Here is a 20,681-nt window from a genome sequence, read left to right on the forward strand (position 1 = left end):
GTCACTGTAGCATGGTTCCATTTATTTTTACACACACACACACACACACACACACACACACACACACACACATGCACTAACACATTGGTATGAGCATATAAAAATAAGTTGGGAAAACATATATGCAATCATTTGGAATAATGACCTCTTGGGGAGGACTGGCAATTCCCTTTCTATTCTCCATTTTGTATTGCTTGTTTGTTTTTAATGAGAATGACTTGTAGTGCAAAAAGTATAAAGCTATCTAAATAAGAAATTCCTCTTGCAGATGCATCCTCAGGTTGTAGAGATATGAAACAACAGGAAAAGACCCCACTCTGGGATATTCACCTTGGGGGAGCTGCTTACCATTTATAAAAGCATATCTTTGGTAAAAAAAGCAATTAGTAATGCAGTATTTCCTACTCTTTCAAGATTTATATAGTCACCTGTAGTTGTCATGTTAATGGCTATGGCCTGCAAGAAAAGGGGAAAGGGAGTGGATTGAAGGAATATGAGTGGGTAGAGAGGGGTTTGAAAATCACCTAAATACCAACAGTCTAACAGATGCATTTATCTTCAAGCATTTTTCATGTAAGAAACCCCCTTGTAGCTTTGGCAATCTCACTGAGACATCCAGTACTGTCTCCTTGTATTTGGCTCACAGGGGAGTCAACAGCTGTGTGAGGCCACCTGCTAGTACAACAGTGATCATGACTCTCATGGCAGACTGAATATCATAAGCGATCCCCCAGGTCTGCATTTCTACACCTTGCTGCACATCAGAGACACCCAGATTCCCAGGCTCTCCCACCATAAATGAATTACTTCAATCTCATCTGGGGTGGGTTCCAGGCTTCTGAAATTTTTCAAAGCTCTCTGGCTGATTTTAAGTGGACAGTCAAATTGAGAACCATTGGCCCAGAGCATAGTGGAGCCAATGTGGCAATAGAGCCCTTGTCCCGAGACAGAAACACCTAAGTCTTTGCCTTTGTACTTAATATCTCTGAGCCCCAGTTTCTTCATTTGTAAAATGAGCATAATTTTGGTTCTCATTCATGATGCTGCTCTGACTCTTATGTGGAATGGGACAGATTCTGGGGCACCTAGATCTAGAAGGACCCTGGGAGTCCAACCCTGTCCTATTAAAGACAGGGACCCTGAGACTCAGGGAGGGGGCAGGACTTGCTCAGAGTTGCTCAATTGGAGGGAAGATGCAGGGCCCCTCCATAACCATTCAGCTGCCTCCAGACCCATTGCCTTAATCCACCAAAGGAGCAGGGCACTTACTACCTCGTCCTTACAGAAGAGGCTCCACCACTCTGACTGAGGGGACTTGCCTATTTCTTTGCCTTTTCTTTTGAAATGACCAGGCCACATGTTTTCCTGTCCATTCATTCAATCAGCATAGAGCATCCCACAAACAAGTCACTGGGTCCCAAACTGAAATTTGGTCTCTTTTACATTCTGCCAAAAAAAGGTCAAAGAAATCCAATATATTGAATAGAAATATATGAAATGGATCAATGAGGAATGACAGTGTGGGTTTTAGATAAGATTCCCTGTAGAGAGTCTCAGATGGCAGTGGTTGTTCCCAATGTGCTGTTTGTAATATCTTAGACTGCAAGACAGATTTAATGACAGTGAAGGCTATGTAGAGTCAGGCAGGGGAGGGATGGGAAGGAAGAGAGGGCAGGGGCTATGAGTAGCAGTATCCTGGAATCCCTGGCAGATTCTGTGTGCTCCTGGAGCTTTCATTTAATGGTAGGTATTCCATTAATACCCTTGTTGGGACTAAGGTTGAAGGAGGTGGAGAAAGCAGGAAGTGACCCCTGGGATGCTAAAAGTAATATTAGGAACCATTTGCAAAGGACAGGGGTCTCCAAATTTCAGGCACCCATCAGTGCATCCAAGCTAATGTTCCCCCCTCAATTCCAATTCCAACCAGCTCCTCAATGACAAAGTAGACCTCAGGATGCCCCTGGGAGATGTTAATGGCAGTCCCAATGCTGGTGGATCCAATTGCTGCAGCAGGTGCCACTCTTGCTGTGCCAAGTCTGCAGCTGGACAGCTGCTCACCTCATTGAATACTTTGGGAGCATGCCTAATCAGAGGACAGGCTGGCCTTGTCCTCTGGGTGCACAGAGTTGCTAGTCGAGGCTGCAGTTTCAGCAGAGGGGCAGATGGGAGCCTCTTCTGAACTCTCCTTTTTCAGTATATGTACTGCCCAAGAGAGCTCTGAGTTCTCCTTTTTTCAATGGACTTAAAGGAGAATCGACTTTGTTAGAAGCTATGCAGCTTTGCATTTGGAATTTTATAGTGAGAGTTTTCAAGAGTTGGCCTACAGCACCCTGGCTGACTGGCAAGAACTCCAGCCAAGCTTAAAAAAGGCTCAGGAAGGTGGCTGCATTTACATGGAACCACCCAACCTTGCTCTAAATGCATCTGCTTTCACCAGGCATTGGTGAAGCGTGGAAATCTATTATCCAGTTAATTTTTCCCATAGATACAGGCTTGCCTTAGTGCCTCCTCTTACACAGTTCCATGATTTGTTACTCATCTCAGTTGCAAGAAGATGGCTGGGCTGTCTCCCATGCTTAGTGCACATCTTCACTGAGTCACCTGAACCAGTGGGTAATGAGCTGAGGTCTGCCTTCCTGGGCTGGGTGTTGATTGATTCCTGTGACCAACATTTTAGATCAAATGCAGCAGATAGCTTGCTACTCCTGAATGGCTTCCCCTATCAACTTTGCATTGGGGATGGAAGGTCCCAACCAAGCTTTCAGACCCTTCTAAACAAAACTTCTAGCTTCATGCATGTGCCATTTCCAGGCTCTGTGGACTCCATGACAGCAAGCTATTGGTCCAAGCTACCAGCCAACCCCTACTTCATTCAGGCCATGTATTGCGCATGATCGTGCCCACTCACTATGAAATTTCTAATTTCTCTTTTTACAAGAAAAGTTAATCAGCAGACACTGGCAGGATTTCTAGAGAGCATATTTCAACCTCCTTTTTTTACACAAAACAGAATGGAATGCGATTTGCTTGTGGTCATACAACTAGTTAAGATATAATGACAACAGTAAACTTCAGGTTCCCAACTCCCAGCCTGAGACCTCACAAGTCCTGCCTTTGTTGTGTGTGAGGGAGGACACCGGGAGGGGAGGGATGATTCTCTGGTATTTTTAAGAAAGGAATGACTTTATCTCTATCCACAAATGCCTACAGACTCCCATTTCATAATCATGCAGACAAAGCCACCAATGTGATCCCCACAACTTTATAAACACTCATTAAAATGCACTTGAAAGCATGTGATGACTTCCCCACCCCCTAAATAATGAGAAAACAAAAGCAACCCTTCTGATAGGGACCAAGTTCAGCTCTGAAGTCAATATTATTTCTGGTTCTCTGTGAACAATGACATAATGGCAAGTCTTCCTTTTTCTACACTTTTAGTTCAGAATGCCACAAAGGGCAAATATTTCTTGGAAAAGGTCTAGATTATAAAAGTAAAATCCAGACTCATCAAATGGGCATATGGAGATAAAGAATATAATATACATAAATATATTACTCTTCAAAAAGAAGTTGGGCAGGCTGTTATAATCACTTAATTTTGGATACTCTAGCTGGAGGTTTAACATGGACACCAATGAAAGGCCCGCAAAAATATGCACAGGTCCTACTAGGTAAGAATGTAGGAGGTGGAAGATATCCAGGACAGATGAATTCAGTGAGCCTCATTATCCCTCCAGAATGCACTGAGCATGTAGGTCCTGAGCAAAATAGCCAAAAAAGGGGAAATAGTTTATTACTGTCCCCTTTCTCCTTCTAAAGTGCCTCTTCTAGTTAAGTTCAGGCCAATCTGCTTGCTGGTTTTTCATCTCTCTCTCACAAGTGCATCCATTCTCTATCAACACCCCTATGAGTTTCCTAGAAAATGATATTCACCAACTAGATTGGATTTCAAGCACTCTGAGACAAAAGTGGTCCCCAGTATACTTGCTCAGAAGAAAGAAATAAAAATATCATGGGACATGGTGCAGTTAGTCCCAGAAGAGATAAGACAATGCTGCATCAACATTAGGTTTGCAGAAAGAGAGAGAGAACAGCAGAGAGAGAAAGAATTTGCCCAGATATATACATGGGATCAAATTAGTATCTGTGTACATAGTATAAATGACTATATGTGGGCATATGTCACTTGCATGTTTGTTTTTCAGAAGAATGTCCCCACAAACTAAAACCGACCTTTCTGTAGAACAATGAGGATTTTCAGCATTTCCAGAATTGCAGGACATGAGGCTCTGGAGAATCCTAGGGTAGCTGGGAATGGCAAGGAACCCTGAGTTCTGATTGGCTTCAAGAGGAGTCAGTTTGTCTTAAGGACGAATCTCCACTAACAGATGGTTTGGAGCAAGATTCTTGGCCCATAGGAAGGGGATTTCTTGGTGCCTCTGGCTTGCCCTGAGTCCACAGACTGCATGCTCAGCACCCAATGCGGAAAGAGTCCAGGTGGGATGGAGGAAAAAGCCCTGGAGTAGACACCGGAAGACTTGCATTTAAGCCTTAGCTCTTCAATTTGCTGTGTGATTGTGGGCAAGTCACTCCCACTCTCTGAGCCTCAATTTATTCTTCTGTGAAATATGTGCTCAGGCTGCCATGTGTGCCTCACTGCATTGTTGAGACATGCACATTAGGAGCAGTAATTGTTACTGATGTTATTATCCAAACCTTGGGTCCCCAAGCTGCCATATTGCCCTATAGTATGGACCTCGGCTTGCTCTTTGATCAATATGGACCCATATACTAGGATGGCACATCATGTGGGGGTGGGGGAAGGTCAGTGGCCTAGTCTTGAAGGCACTGACCTGACAATCAGCAGTGCTGCCTTTAAAATTCCACCTCCTTCTGCTCACCACCATCCACTGCTATTGGTTTCCCCACACTGTCTACAGCACTCATCCCAACCTGAGGACTTGTGACTTAGACAAGCTTCAAGGAGAGCTATCTGAGTGGTAGCCCCAACAAATGCACAAACAAGCTGGCCTGGGTGGGGGATTTTCTAGCACTGTGTTCCCTTTCTGTAATGTAAGCACACCAGTTGGAAGTATTGGCAACTCTAACAATGGCCCTAAACCTATAGATGTATATGCATTAATGAACGCATATGCATACTGTACCACCCCCTGAGAAGATTTGGAAGTATCAGTCATTAAACAAGCCTTTCATGAATGCTAACCTTCTGTTCCTGGACTATAAGAATGCCAGGCCCTTGGAGACAGGCTGGTTCCTCCCACTCATGTTAAGGCTGGTGAGGCCCAGAGCTAGGAAGACTTGTGTCCATGGGCCAGTGTTTCTGAGACCCAGTTTGACCTCTGAGAGAAAAACCCTAAATTGGTCTCCAAACACATTCCCATGTAGCATCATTCAAGGGATAAAGATGGTTACTTGGGGGAGAAGAAAAAGATAGAGTTTGTTTCAAATGGCTGAACGAACTTGGCAAGGCTGGCCTATAGATAAAGCAGGTGCTGTCTGGGGGCTGGAATAGAAGCTGAAGGTCAAAGCCAAGGACATAATTTCATTCCAGAAAACTCTGTCTGTGCAGGACCCAGGTTAAAAAGTGTCATCTGTGTTTCACCCAATTTAAGCTGATGAGGCCAAAATCATGTAGGGAAGGGAAAATGTGGAGGCAGAGCTGAGGTTGGAGGCAGCCAGGGCCACTGGGCAGACCTGGATTTCTATATATGAAGAGGGCAGAAGGGATTGTTTGAGTTGTGTGGAAACTACATACCATATGGAATAGTACTGGCTTTCCATCCACAAAATCTTTAAGACTTCTGCCTGTGACTGGGTGAACACAGCAGCAATATCTCTCCTTACAGCAAGGCCCCATAGGATTGCAATGGTAGGATCAGGACCAAGATGGCAGTCCTGACTTTCTAGGAGGCACTGCTCCCCATCTCTAGGGCATCAACTTGAGTAGTTTAAATGTGGTAAAGAGAAAAACAGTTGCTGATTGCTTAGTACCTTCGTCCCTGTACCCAGGTAAGATTTATGCTTTGTGGGAACTGAAGTTTATATAATTTTGGGGAGCCTCTTTTTGAAAGAAAATATAAGGTTAAATGAACAAAATTAGATACCAGGCTTGAAGGATAAGTCTCTAAGCTTGGGCACAAGTGACTGCATTTGTGTGTGCCCCAACAATGAGCTAAATAAAATGGCAAAAGGTATTTCACTTTCATGACAGCTGTGCAGGTGGTAAAAGAATCCAAAGACACATAGTTAGTCCAAGGCATTCAGATGGTCATATTTACAGAATAAGTCCATTTTAGCCCCCCGAGCACCAAATTCTGGCTCTGAAATCTAACAGTCCACAGATGAATCCACTCCAGTTACTAGATTTTTGAGCCAGGCTGTTTGAGCTCTAGAATGCCATAGAAGCAGAGGCTTGGAAAGAATATGTCATAGCCCTAACTGGTTTGGTTCATTGGATAAAGTGTCGGCCTGCAGACTGAAGGGTCCCAGGTTCGATTCCGGTCAAGGGCATGTACCTTGGTTGTGGGCACATACCCAGTTAGAGGTATGCAGGAGGCAGCTGATCGATGTTTTTCTCTCATTGATGTTTCTAACTCTCTCTATCCTTCTACCTTCCTCTCTGGAAAAAAAATCAATAATATATATATATATATATATTTAAAAAAAGACTATGTCATAAAAAGCATCAGTCAGATCAGTCCAGAGAGGACCTCCCCATGGTCTAGGTCCTCTTTTTTTTCACCATAAGTGAGGTATGATTGACAAAATAAAAATTGTATATATTTAGATTGTACAATGTTATTTTTTCTGAAAGTGTACAGTGTGATGATTTAACATATGCATACATTGTGAAATGTTTTAGGCCCTCTTTTTTAAACTGAGGTAGAATTCACAGAGCATAAAATTAAACTTTTTTAAAGTGTACAATTCAGTGGCATTTAATACACTCAAAATGCTGTGCAACCTAAATGAGGAGAGTGAGGCCTGCATCACAAATTTGTTATAAAGATCACATGAGCTTATACATGTAAAGTGAGCACAATGCCTGGCATGGCTTACATACCAAATAAATATTCTCTATCTTCCCACTCTTGAAAATGCAAACACATTCTTGGTGATCCTAAAATAGCCTTTAACATGGTTTATTCAGCAGCATTTGCCATTCAAAGCAGATCTGCCTTTACTCATTGGCTGCACTCCTGAATAGCTGTGTGCAAGGCTAACTTTTGTAAACCAAATCATAATAAAATCCAACAAGAATTTGCCACTGAAAGGAAATCTTCAGTAAATTATTTTACAAAGTAAAAGATCTCTTAGCCAAACTTATCTTTTTTGAAATGTGTGCACTTAGTGATATTGTCCTTTCTTGTAATGAATCCTAATTTAATTTTGGCCACACACATATGCTGATGTTCCACATCCCCAAAGCACACAGCAACAGGAGTAGGTTACATATTGAAAATAATGACTGTCTAAAAATATTTCTTTCTTTCTGCGATTGCATCATGGAATGAGTCACATAACCTGAAAAATACCCCCTACGTGTGTGTGTGTGTGTGTGTGTGTGTGTGTGTGTGTGTGTGTGTGTGTGTGGTGCTGGTATAGATAAAGGTGATAGTAATGGAGGTGAGGGTAGGTGTGGTAGTGATGGAGATAGGTGGTGGAGATTGTGGTGGAAGAGGTGCTGATGATGAGGGAGTGTTCCTACAGGATATGTCTTTCATTACCTCTGTAAGAAGCTCCAGTGACTGGGTCAGAGGAAGAAGACTCACTTTGAATGTGTTATTAACAGAAACCTCAAAACTGTCTCCTTGCAGTTAATCATAATTATCTTTTTCTTACCTGGAAAATTAAAGCTGAATTACTTGTAGAAACATGGGAGATTTTTATTTGTTAAAATGTTGCCAATAAAGTAATTTTATGTCAGACTTAACTACAGGAAAGGGCAAGGCACTTCTAAGTTCCTTAGCTGTCATGTGGCTTAAAAAAAAAAGATGGGCAGCAGTTAGCTACTGTACACTTAGCTCTTTGAAGCCATATATTCAGAAAGCAGATGTTGGGTGTTGGTGTTTGGAGGCTGGCTTCCTGGAGGTATTTTATATCGGCCAAGTTCATTGTTCTAAACTCCAAAGGCCTGACTTGAAAAAGGAAAAGAGGCGAGAAAATGTTCAGATTTTCTGACAGTGTCACACAGGCACAGCCCTAATACTAGACAACTTCAGTTCCTAAAGCTTATTCTACAACTAGAGGCAACTAGAGAGAATGGCACTGGACTTCTGTCTACTACAGAGATGAAAGCTTCTAATTGTACAAAACAGGACTTTCTAGGAGGCCCAGAATAGAAATCCCCCCATAATGAGCATACACTAGAAAAGCAAGTGGTGAACCAGACTAAGAAGAGCTGGAACTCTAGTGGGACAAAAAGTAAGTCAACAACAAGAACAAGAACAGAGTGTGAGCAGTATTCTTCAGAGGAATGAAGAAACAGTGATGTGACAGAGTGGCCAGCAGGCTGTTCTGAAGAAGGCACATTTAAGTGGACATCTAATGTAGTCCAGGACATAGGGTGGGAGCATAACGTTCCAGGCAAGTGGGCAGAAGTGAGAAGGTCCTGGGGAGAGCTCTTGTGTGTTCCAAGGAAGGGCAAGTGGCCAGTGGGCTTGGTGCACAGTAAGCCCAGCAAGCAGCTGTGAGCTCGAAGAGGGCTTTGCTGGCCATAGGGAAGGGGGTGGATTGTAAATTGTTGGCAGTGGGAAGCCATTGGTTGATTAAGCAGAGGAATGATTGACTGTAAAATGTCTTTTTGGATGCTGATGGGAGAGGGAGAAATGGATGTTGCAAAAAGGATATGGACCAGTTACAGAGGCAGGTGTCTGGAAAAAGGACAGTATCTAGAGTGGAGGTTGGACCAGCTTTGACAGAGGAGAGGAAACAGAATACTTGGGGAGGTGTGAAGATCTGTGATTTTCACTCAAGCAGCACAGAGGGGAGTACCCATTTATTAGGGAAAGCTATGTCCTTGGAAAAAAATGAACCAAAGCCCAGTGACCTAGATCAGGGGAGGTCAAATTTTTTCTGTAAAGGCCCAAATAGTAAATATCTTAGGCTTTGCAGGCCATGTGGCCTCTGATATAACTGTAGTACACAATATGTTAACAAGTTAGTGTGACTGTGTGCTAATAAAACTTTATTTACAAAAACAGGCTGTGGGCCAGACTTAGCTCATTGGGGCAGAGTTTTCCAGCCTTAACCTAAAGTATGACCTGAGCATCTTTCCCCAGGGAAATAGTTATTTCCAAATTGCCCTACTCGCACTTCAGAGGGCCACATAGGCCTACTGTCACAAGAGAGTGGTAAGCAACATTTTTGGAACTGTAAAGCTTCAAGATTTAGACCATTATACAAGTTAGATGACCAATTCTGAGCTGGACTAGGTATGTGGTACTCCTAAGTGTCATGTTTCACCTTCACTAATGACAGTTGTTATTATTGAGCATCTGATGGTGGGTGCTCATCAGGTTCCAGTGAAAGGAGAAAACACCTTCTCCACAATGCCCATCTCTGCCTTGCTCATCCAGCCTTTCTATACTCTTGAGCAATGCTCATGTCATCCAGCAAATTAAAGTATACACACCTTCCTTAGGCCTTCATGGGTCTCTATGATAATATAGCCTCAGCTTCTACTCCTTCTATTTTCAGCCTGTTCCGTACTCTGGCCACCCTCAAGGCTGCCATGTTATGCTTTGCTCTTCCTGTCTGCACAATGCAGATCTCTTAAGGCTAGGACTGTTTCTTCATCATCTCTGTACCTCCAGAGTGCCTAGCCTCATGACAGGGCTCCGCTGGCATCTGCAGATTTGAATCAGCCATTGGAGCAAAAGGTTTCCTGCAAATTATCTTGTTCTTTTCCCATTTCCAGCACAAGGCCAAGAGACAACCACTTTTCCGAAACTGTAATGAATTCACTAACTGGCCCAATGACCCTGGACACGCCCCTTCTCCTTTGTGTGTTCTTGACCTCTTGGGTCAACAAAAGAGTGGCTGGGATGATTTCTGGCCAAGAGAAACAGCAGCCACTGCTTATTGAGGATTTATTATGTGCCAGGTACCGAGCCATGGAAAGAAGGACGTAAGAGCAGGAGATCTCAGGGTCATGGGAGTGGCTATGCGACCTGACAGCCTTGGGAAGCAACCGAATAGAGAAGCAGCTCTGGATGAGGAGTCAGGAGAGTGTCCAAGCCCCACAGCACTGGAGGGAAGCACACAAAGGCAAGTTTGTTTAGAGAAGCTGGGGGGGTGGGAGGTAGTGGCAGTGGCAGGTATACCTGATCCTTGGCCTGGGTTCCCAGCAGATATGTCCAGCAGCCTGTGGTTCCTGCCTGCCTTTCTAACTTTGGTACTTTGGGGGTTGGAGATCTGGTGAGAGGGGAGGCAGGAAATGAGAAGGAGAAAGGAAAGGCAGGAAGGAAGGGGAGGAGAAGGAAAGGAGGCAAAAGGGGAGGAGGGAGGCCTTGGAAAAATTATTCTATGTCGACTGTAGAAATAAAAATCTGTAACCCAGACCTGAGAAACACATGCTTTCCCTTACCCTGAGTTCTGGAACTTGGCACTCCATGGGCAGCTTACAAACTAAATATCTGTCTGCAAGCAGAGTCACATTGAGCTCTCCAGTTGGGGATTTTCAGCAAAAGCAAGAGGCCTCAGCTGTCACAGGTCAGCCCAGAGTTTGGAGAGTCCCAGACCCACATCCCAGGGATGGCTTCCGGTTTGCACACATGCTAGAGAAAGATGGTGTCTGAGCCTCAGCTCAGCGAAGTTCTTCTGCAGCCCTGACCTAAGGTCCAACAGTATCTACTTTCCTCCCCTAGGGAGTTTAAGCTCCGGACACCTGTCACCTTGGGCCTAATGTCAAGGAAGCTGGGGGCAGGAGCCAGGCAGAAATGCAGACAAGGCCAGAATAGGCTCCTGGAATTCCAGAATTGGTAATGCCAAGATCCCAGATGCCAGCAGAAGCCAGCTGCCAAACAGAACTCCCCCTCTCAACATCCTCTCCTTCAAACAGATTGCGATTTCCAGGTCAATGGTTTGGTGGACTGGGCTACTCAGGTAGGACCCAGGTGCAGAGCCCAGTGGTGTGGTGCAAGCCGAGCAGTGCTCAGCTGTGGCAGAGGTCTGAATGCAAGACCTCTGACAGGTGGCCTTCCCTGGTTGGGTGTCTAGAGCAGGAAAGGGCCCTTACTGCAGGAGGAGGAGGAGGAGGAGGGAGCAAAGGGAGCGAACAGCTGCCTGCTCCATGGGGAGGAGCCCCAAAATAGAAAGGCACATATGCACTGCAAGCCTTGACCTAGAATGCTCAGAGCTACACCATAAATCCAGCTCTCCTCAGTGCAGTGGGGCTGTTGATGAGACTAAGATATCCTCAGGAGTCATGTGTGTTTCTACCTGAGTAACAAAGACAAACATTTCCCATCGCCCTTCTGAGCCAGTGCCAACCTCTCATCATTAAAAAAAAAGTGCTAACAGAAGTTATGCCTTGTTTATACAGCATTCATATCCATATCTTGTTCATCATCATCCAGAAACCCTGCTGTGGACAGAGGGCAGATTATTAATCCTATTTTACTGGTGCAGAGACTGAAACACAGAGATTCATGCAAGATCTGTGTCAGGAACAACAGCTTCTCCCATAACCTGTCTCTGGATCACCTGGTGCCTGGAGGTGGAGCCACAACTGCAACATGCCTACAGCCTCTATGGAGCAGGGGACACTGGCCTTCTCTGGGCTCCAAGAAGGCTGTTTAGATAACTCAGCCCAGGACCTAGCTGACTGTTCTGACCTCCTTGTGGGGTATTTAATCTGCCTGGCTTGCTGTTTTCAGGCTGAGTAGTGGATGGTGGTAGCCAGAACGTTCCAGGGAGCCACCAGGATGAAATAAAGATGCTTCCACTCTTGCTCTGTTTGTTGGATGTCTGCACTGTAATAAAATCTCCAGATAATCTGGGACTCCATTTCACCCCCAAGTGGCATGCCAGCCTACAGAAGGCTTAAAACTATCTGAGCTCCTAAAATGGGAATGGGAAGCAGCAGAGGGGGAAGAGCTTTGGAGTCAAGTTGTCTGGGTTTGTGGTCTGAATTTCCCGCCTACTGACTGTGTAATACTAGAAAAGTCCCTATTGTCTCGGAGCTTCAGTCTCCTCAGTAGCGAAGTGGAAATATTAATCCCTGTCACAGGAGTAGCTGAGCTAATTTGTACAAAGTACCTCACATGAGAGTCATCAACCATCTTCTCCTCACCATTGCAGAGTAGGACAAGTAGAATTACAGAACAGGACCGAGTTGTTCCCAATGGAGTCAGCCTAGAAATTGTTTGCTCATTGACTGTGAACTGCTGTCATCCAGAATCTAGCCCAGGGCTGGACACATAGGAGAGACCCTGGAAATGGGGCCTCTACAAGGAAGGGACTTGCTGAAGGTATCACAAAGCACTGGTTACATCCTTGGGATCAGATTCAAGGTCTCCTTACTGACTCTTATGCTCTGTTTAAAATGAAAAGTATGTGGCCCCAAGGACATTGGATACAGAACCTAAACCCAACCACACACTGCGGAAGGACATGAACAGACCTCTTATGTTATTACTAAGTTCATCAGTCTAAAGAAGAGGGCCAGTTAAAACAAGGCCAGTATTTTTGTAGCCATCTATCTCTCCACATTCCTTGTTATACTCAGGCCTCCCCTCTCCTCCTTCTTCAGCCTTATTAGAGGTAAGAAGGGGTGAGGAGTTAGTTTTGGTCATACTGTGGGTGGAAAGCAGGCTGCACTAGGGACAACCCAAATGGGGACACTTGATATAGCTCTCCACCTGTTTGATGGGCATCTTTCGGCAGGTCACTGGATTTCTCAGACTTGAGTGTCCTCATCCATCAAGACGGAGAATAGTTGGGAAGCTCAGAGGGAATACCCACTATGCCAATTCACTGTAACCTACAGAGTGAACCATTTATTGTCATTAAATGATGAGACACAGAAAATGAGCAATAAGCAGTATGTCCTTCCTTCTCCAACTGTATGTCTAATGCCCTCAGCTACCCCATTTTGTCTGGCACTGCCTTGTGAACAGAATAGGTGGCTGCTCAGAGCTGGGAAAGATTTGCACTTGCAGTGAGGTATCAACTGAAAGAGAGATGATGTGTGATGTGTATACTGAGTTCCAATTCCATGCAAGCTCTGGAGCACTCCCATCAGAAGCACTAATAATTTAGAGATTCTCCTACTAGTAATCAACCCACTGATCTAGGAAGGAATGGATATCTTAAATTCAAAGGGAAAGACCAAACATTCTCCTTCTGCCTCCTTTTAAAACTGCACATACTAACTAGAGACTGGATGCCTTATTAACCTTGGGTGGATGCCCAAATGTTCAGTGACTTTAGCCAAGTTGTTTAATCTCTCTGAGCCTTAGTTCCTAGAGATATCCTCTTCATCTCAGGGTTATTCTAAGAATTACAGGAGATAATACCCCCCAAATGCTTAGCAAGTTCCTGACACCTAGTCAATGCTCAATTAAAGGTGGCTATTCTTTTTTTAAAATACATTTTATTGGTTTTTTACAGAGAGGAAGGGAGAGGGACAGAGAGTCAGAAACATCGATCAGCTGCCTTCTGCACACCTCCCACTGGGGATGTGCCCGCAACCAAGGTACATGCCCTTGACTAGAATTGAACCTGGGACCCTTCAGGCCGACGGTCTATCCACTGAGCCAATCCAGTTAGGGCTAAAGGTGGCTATCCTTATTCCTAGTTCACTTGACCTTTATCAAGGACAAATGATGGGCAAAGCCCCATAGGTAAGTTAGGGGCAGAAGCAAGACTAGAATCCAGGTGTTCTGAGCCCTGGTCTTAGGCCAAGAACAATCATCACATCAGATGGATGTTTTCCTGTAAGTGGTCTGTCAGTTATTCACATGGAAATCCCAGGGCTGTTTACATGAATTGTCCTTTCGGACTGAGAATTTTATTTACAGACCTAGATTTGAAACAAGGTTGTTTTTGTTGTTGTTAGTTTGGTTTTTGGAAAGGACAAGAAAACCAGGTAAACTAAGTGTCTAAATCAGATTTTCATATTGAGTATGATTATAGGATGGGGGAGAGTGGTGTAAGGGATGTGCTTCTACATACACACAGTTCCCTGGATCTGGGGAGCAGGGTGTTGTCCCTGGACATTAGGGAGCATCAGAGGGAGAGCAAGAAACAGAAACAGCTGATATCCAGTTCAGGTCACCCTGGAAGTGCAAGACAAGCTCCTGCAAAGGACCTCTTGCTGCTGATCATTCTGGGCCCTGCAATAACTTGTTTGGGCAGCGGTTTCATGGTGAACTGACAGGCCCCTCTGCTTTTTAATCCACCCATTTATGTCCCTCAGTCAGCAAACACCTGGGCTGCTGATTTCCTCAGCACATGTAGCAGAGCTCCATGTTAGCACCAGGTATTTTCCAGAGGTTGCAGGGATTGACCAGCCACGAACATTCAACTGCGTTCAAACCAAGAGCTGCCTTGGTTGCCAGCTGAGGGTACAGCGGTGCCTGACTTGGCCAGACTCCTTGTATATCTCTCAGGCCAAGCCAATAGAATGGGCACCCTCACTGCCATCCTGTCAGAGACCATATGCACCTTCCAAGAAGACAATTGTTGATTTTTTGTTTTTGTTTTTTATTGTGAAGAGGACTCATTTGAGAAGAGTGGCTTTTGTAGTGTGAGACATATTTTTGAATCCCCTCAACTGGGGCAAATCCTGGGTTTTCTAACAGCTTGGACTATAAGAAACAGGTCACTCAGAGCCAAGGGCAGAAAATAAGATATGTCACAAGAAGAGGGAGAAGGGCTGATTTCGATCAAGTACAACATGTGACTCTAAAGCAACACGGTGAATTTTGGGCAAGGCTTACAAAGGGCTCTAAAGGTTATATACAAAGAAAAGTCAAGCCCGGAAATGGCATGAGCAATGGTAACGTGTTTGGAGTGAGGGCACAGATGGCCACTCCAAAGACCCATCTAAGTAAAACCCTTCTGACATGGAGGTCTAAACTGATCAAAACCAAAGAAGTTACTTACTAGTCATACTTTTTAAAAGAGTATTGGTGGGGTCCCTGAGGAGAAGGAGAAGAGGACTCCTGAAACTACAATTTATCCACCTTTCCTCCAAGGAGTGGAAACAAATGTGACACAAAGGAGAAACTGAAAGTCATGCCGAAATCATGAGCTCTGGATGCATTACCAAGAGTTTGTTGCTTATAAAAGATAAATAACAAAACAGTAAATTGGGATGGAGGTTAGAGATTGCCTTCTAGAAAATCCCTGGCAGAAGGGCTGGCAATTTGGAGGACAGACCACTGGCCAATTAATTGCTCCATCTTTGCCATCTCCTCTGTCTACCATCTCTGGAACTCTAGCAAACAGTTTTGTAAATGTCCATATACTCAACTTGGTACCACATTCTCAATACCTTGTTTGTGGAAGACAATGAGGAAAAAAAGAGGAGCAAAACTTCAACAATCTTCTCTCACCCCTGTGCACATATGAGAATCCTAGACTAAATAGAAAGCCAATTTACTGAAAGTGGATTGCCCTTGGGATTGGAGAAGCCAGGCCCTCTAGTTATGCGAAATGACATCTCAGAACTCTAAGCTCCTAGTTCTCTGAACAGGAAGGAAGCAGACCCACGGCTCTATAAGAGCCATTTCCTCTCTGCTCTATTAATTTCATAGATTAGGTCTGTAGACCTAATACACTGAGATAACAACCATTGTGTTTGCTGCAACTCCTACTAACTGAGCCAATCTTGGTAGTTTGGCGATGATGCAGGCTTTTATTATCAAATTCAACTAACCAATGGCTTTCATGGCCCCTTCTGTCATTCTGGATCCTAGACCTACTGCTGGAAACCCTAACCCTGATTTTCCAATACATGGATGATGTATGGATTCCAAGCAAGGAAAGTAGAAATTTGTCAAATGAGTTTTTAAAAGGATATAAAGGCCAAAGAGTTTAATGGAAATATCTTTCTATACCCTACTTACTTGCTTCCTGTTCTCAGTGGTATTAGGAAGCTAATGCAATACATCTAGTGCCTGTCATTCCCACACTCTTGATTTCTATGAAGAGAAAAAGTAAGCATTTCTTCCCTTTCACCCTTCCTCTCTTTCCATTTCAAGGGGTTCAGTGCAGAAATCACTGGACTGGGAGTCCAGAATGGAGCCTTGGACTGTATGTCCTGTTTTTCCAGAAACTCACAAGGGGTAGGGTCAGCTCATCTCCTAGATCTCTTCTATGTCAGATTCCAGTTCTTAACATTTTAAGTTGGTTCCCTGCCATAACTTTGTACACAGAATTTCAATAATACATCTTACATTCAAGTTTAAGATTAGAAGCATTCAATACCCCCCGCCCCCCCCCCAATAGCCCATTGTCTGACCGATTCCTGGAGCTTTCTGGGCTCCTGACGATTTCCCACCATGGTGATTTGGGGAAGCATGCTCTTGATTACAAGCCGAGTTTTCCAGTCATCCATTGTTTGACCTGCAATTTTATTCTTGACTCTCCAAGGTGCTTTCCCAAGCGACCTAGACACAGGGCTTAGGAGACAAAAAGTACACTGTCTTTCAGATATGGAGATGAGACCAATGACCCCGTGAATCACAGTCTTTCACTCTAAGGGACAGGTTTGGGTAAAGTCAGCCACATTCTTTTTCCTGTTTCTCTCCCCACCCCACCAATCTCATTGAGCCCCTCCTTCTCCCACAGATGAGGGGCACTTCTATGAGACAGCTGGTTGGGATGGCCATGGGGCAGAGCAAAGTTCACTGGAGAGCTGAGGGATGGGTGGAGAAGCAGCCTGATTTAACTAAAATAATACTGGGCTTAATAGCAGGAGATGTAGGTCCTAGGTCTGGCTTTACTTTTGCATGGTATGTGGTGAGGTCTTTGGAATGGCTCTTCTGTTCTTGACACAGCTTTCTTATATGGAAACCCTGTTGGTTAAGACCAGGTGATGGTTTACAGCTGGCCCGCTTAGCTCTACTAGAGCAAGCCATATAGCCCATAGAAGTAGCAGTTCCTACTCCTGCCCATGTTAACACTCAGCTAAGTGTGTTAACAGTTCAAATCCTGACAGTCAGTGGAAGGAAGTAATGGCTGTTAGAAGGGGCTCATGAAACCCCAGTGCACTGGTTTATATATAAAAAAAAAACTATCTGAGCAGGCTGTGATCATGCTACCCCAATGTATACCATCCATAACAGATGAACAGACATGTACAAACTCAGGTAAAGCTGTTTTTTGTTTTTTTACATTTTGTTTTGTTTCACTTGTTTTTCATGATGGAGAAATGAAATAAGAGCTCTACTGAGGATTCATATATGAGAAAAATGCTCCTTCCCATTAATCTCCTTTGTAGTATAGAATAAAGCTCTAAAATTTCAATGTCTAGACTTCTGACTTTGAAAAAATAGAGATGTTCTTTTCCCATTTTCCCACTGAGTACAGCTAAAACCTCTAGACATCTATATATATATATATAAAAGCCTAATATGCAAATTGTCCCCTCAGGAGTTCGACTGGGAGACCAGGAGCCCAAACACTTGCTATGATGTGCCCTGACCACCAGGGGGCATCGTGGAACAAAAGAAGGCCCCAGGCAGCAGCTGGAAGGCCCTGATTGGCCCTGGTCGCCAGCCAGCCTAGGAACCCTATGTGTGTATGAATTTTGTGCACCAGACCTCTAGTTATAAATAAAACAAACTTAAGACACTGGAAGGTGGTGATATAAAGGTAAACTGGATAGGAAACTTGGGACCTGAGGAATGACATAGTGGTGAGCTCCCTGGGTTTTCTTTTTACCTCAAAGATCCCAGACATGGACTTGAAGAAGCCCACAACCCAAAATGCCAGTGGGTGCAGACAAAAAGAGACAAAATCCTGTTCTCTTTAGACAAAGTACCAGGAAAGGGGCAGCATGCCAAGACAGACAACTTTTATATAAGAGCAGCTCTAATTCAGCTAACCACCACAGAAAAAAGTATGGCCCCCAGATCCCATCAGCAAAAGTCAAGGGAGGCCTAGACTGCACCCCCATCTAGCAGTAATGACTCATCTCTCCCTGTCCTTACTACGTTGGTATCAGAGTAGTTGGTATCAGAGAGTCAGGTAATGAGTCCACATCTCATCCCTAACAATGTCAGTGGAAATCATATGGGTAACAGTAATGAGACAGTCCTACCCATTCCAGCCATGTTGGCATCAGTGGAAGCTTAGTGGAGAACTGGAACTGTCACCACTGCTCAGCAGTAATGAGGAGCCCAAACCTACCTGGTGTCAATGAAGACTAAGTTGGAAACACAGACTTCTATACCCACATGGCAGAAATGAGATGGTGCTCCCCTCCCTGCTGGAGCATTATCAGCTAAAACGGAAGATCTAAATAAGTGCTGATATAACAGAACTGTCAACCCAGAATCCTATACCAAATGAAAATAGGCTTCAGGTACGGAAGGGGAATCAATACATTATCAAATGAATAAAAAATAAGAGGATTTGGTAACAACAGGCCTCTCCTAAGAGAATGGCTAAATGAAGTTCTCTGAACAAAAAGGAAATGATTAAAGAAAGAATTTTGGACATCACCAAGGAGGAAAAAACAATGGAAAAAGAAAAAATATGAGTAAATATAGACTTTTTTTCCCTCCTCTAAAGTTTTCTAAATTATATTTGATGCTTGAAGTACCAACAATAACATTTCATGTTGTGGTTCTAAATGTATGTGGAAAAATATATGTAACACAATCTATATATATAAAAGCCTAAGCAAGCATTAGGACCGAACAACCAGAATGACCAGTCAACCAGTTGCTATGATGCACACTGACCACCAGGGGGAAGATGTTCAATGCAGGAGTTGCCCCCTGGTGGTCACTGTGATCCCACAGCCTCCCACAGCCAGTCAATGTCCCCCAGTCCCTCCCTGCAGCCAGCCTCCTACAGCCCCTCCCCCCAGCTGGCCAGCCCTGATTGGCCCTGATCTCTGGCCAGGCTGAGAGACCCCACCTGTGCATGAATTCGTACACCGGGCCTCAAGTTACATTATAAAAAGAGGAGGGTGAAGGGTAGAAAGATAGGAAAGATTTCTATTCATCACTGGAACTGGTAACATGTTAACACCAGTAGACTGTCATAAAGTTATGTATAGATGTAATACCTATAGCAACGACTAAAAATGGTGTACTAAAACATTAATGCAAAAATACTATACATGAATCCTCAAATGCAATTCTAAGAAATGTTCATGTAACCCATAGGAAGTCAGGAAAAAGAAAATAGAGAAACCAAAAACAGAGAAAATAAAAATAAATGGCAGAGTTAAGCACTAACATGAATATGTACACTAAGTGAAAATCATCTATTAAAACCAATTTAAAACACAGAGTTTGGCAGAGTGGATAGGAGAAGATGACTCAATTATATGCTCTTTATAAGTTGCTCACCTCGACTATAATGATATGGGCAGTTTGAAAATAAAAGGATGGGAAAAAGATACATCATGAAAATGTAAATTAAAATAGCAGATAAACCTCAGAGCAAAGAAAATTACCAGGGACAGAGAGGGGCATTACATAATGATAAAAAAGATCAATACACCAGAAGGTACAGTAATCCTAAATGTGAATGCACCAACAAAAGAGCCACATGATATATGAAAAAAGAGAAAAATTGAAATGAGAAAATATAAAAATTCACATTTTTGGTGGAGACATTAATATCCTCTCTCAACAATCAATAGAACAATTAGACAGAAAATTAGCAAATATAGAAAAACTCAACAATGCCATCATCTAATTGGATCTAATTGACTTTTATAGACCAATTTACACCAAAAAGAAACAGTAAAAACTACATTGTTTTCAAGTACCCAAGGAATATAAGCCGAGATAGATTTATTCAAGACTATAAACAATCCACAACATTTTTAAAGAGTTGAAATAGTATATGGTGTTTTCTCTGACTATAATGGAATCAAATTAGAAAAGAATATCAGAAAGACAACAGGAAAATCTCCAAACAATTGAAAAGTCAACACTTTTAAAAAATTCATGAATTAAAGAGATCTCAAGACAATTTTAAATAATACAATGAACTAGACTTCTTGTAGTGATCACTTCATAAGACATGTAAATGACTACTCACTATGATGTGCACCTGAAACTAACATAATATTGTGTGTTTCCATACTGTTTTCCATAGTGCCTGTACAAGTTTGCATTCCCACCAACAGTGTACTAGGGCTCCATTTTTGCCACATCCTCACCAGTTCTTGTTGTCTGTTGATTTATTGGTGGTAGCAATTCTGGCAGCTGTGAGGTGATACCTCATTACAATTTTAATTTGCATCTCTCAGATGATTAGTGATGTTGAGCATTTTTTCATATGTCTATTGGCCATCCATATGTCCTCTTTGGAGAAGTATCTATTCAGGTCATTTGCCCAATATTTTAATTGTTTGTCTTCCTGGTATTGAGTTGTATAAGTTCTTTATATATTTTTGAAATGAACCCCTTATCAAATGTATCATTGGCGAATATGTTCTCCCATACAGTGGGTTCCTTATT

At 43.3% G+C, this 20,681-nt stretch overlaps 1 protein-coding gene across 4 annotated transcripts in view; it reads right to left on the reverse strand.

Annotated features, from left to right (window-relative positions):
* MAMLD1 (mastermind like domain containing 1) overlaps positions 1–20,681 on the reverse strand; it is a 109,367-nt gene that overhangs the window by 39,891 nt on the left and 48,795 nt on the right. For 3 of the 4 annotated variants that reach the window (XM_059680392.1, XM_059680391.1, XM_059680394.1), the window contains exon 2: positions 16,496–16,655. The exons of the other annotated variant lie outside the window; for it this stretch is intronic. In XM_059680392.1, coding sequence (XP_059536375.1) covers positions 16,496–16,591 — 96 coding nt within the window. In that variant the 5' untranslated portion in view covers positions 16,592–16,655. The remainder of the gene's footprint in view (positions 1–16,495; positions 16,656–20,681) is intronic. 4 annotated transcript variants of the gene reach the window in all.

The sequence above is a fragment of the Myotis daubentonii genome, chromosome X (assembly GCF_963259705.1).
Source record: "Myotis daubentonii chromosome X, mMyoDau2.1, whole genome shotgun sequence".
NCBI lineage: Eukaryota > Metazoa > Chordata > Mammalia > Chiroptera > Vespertilionidae > Myotis > Myotis daubentonii.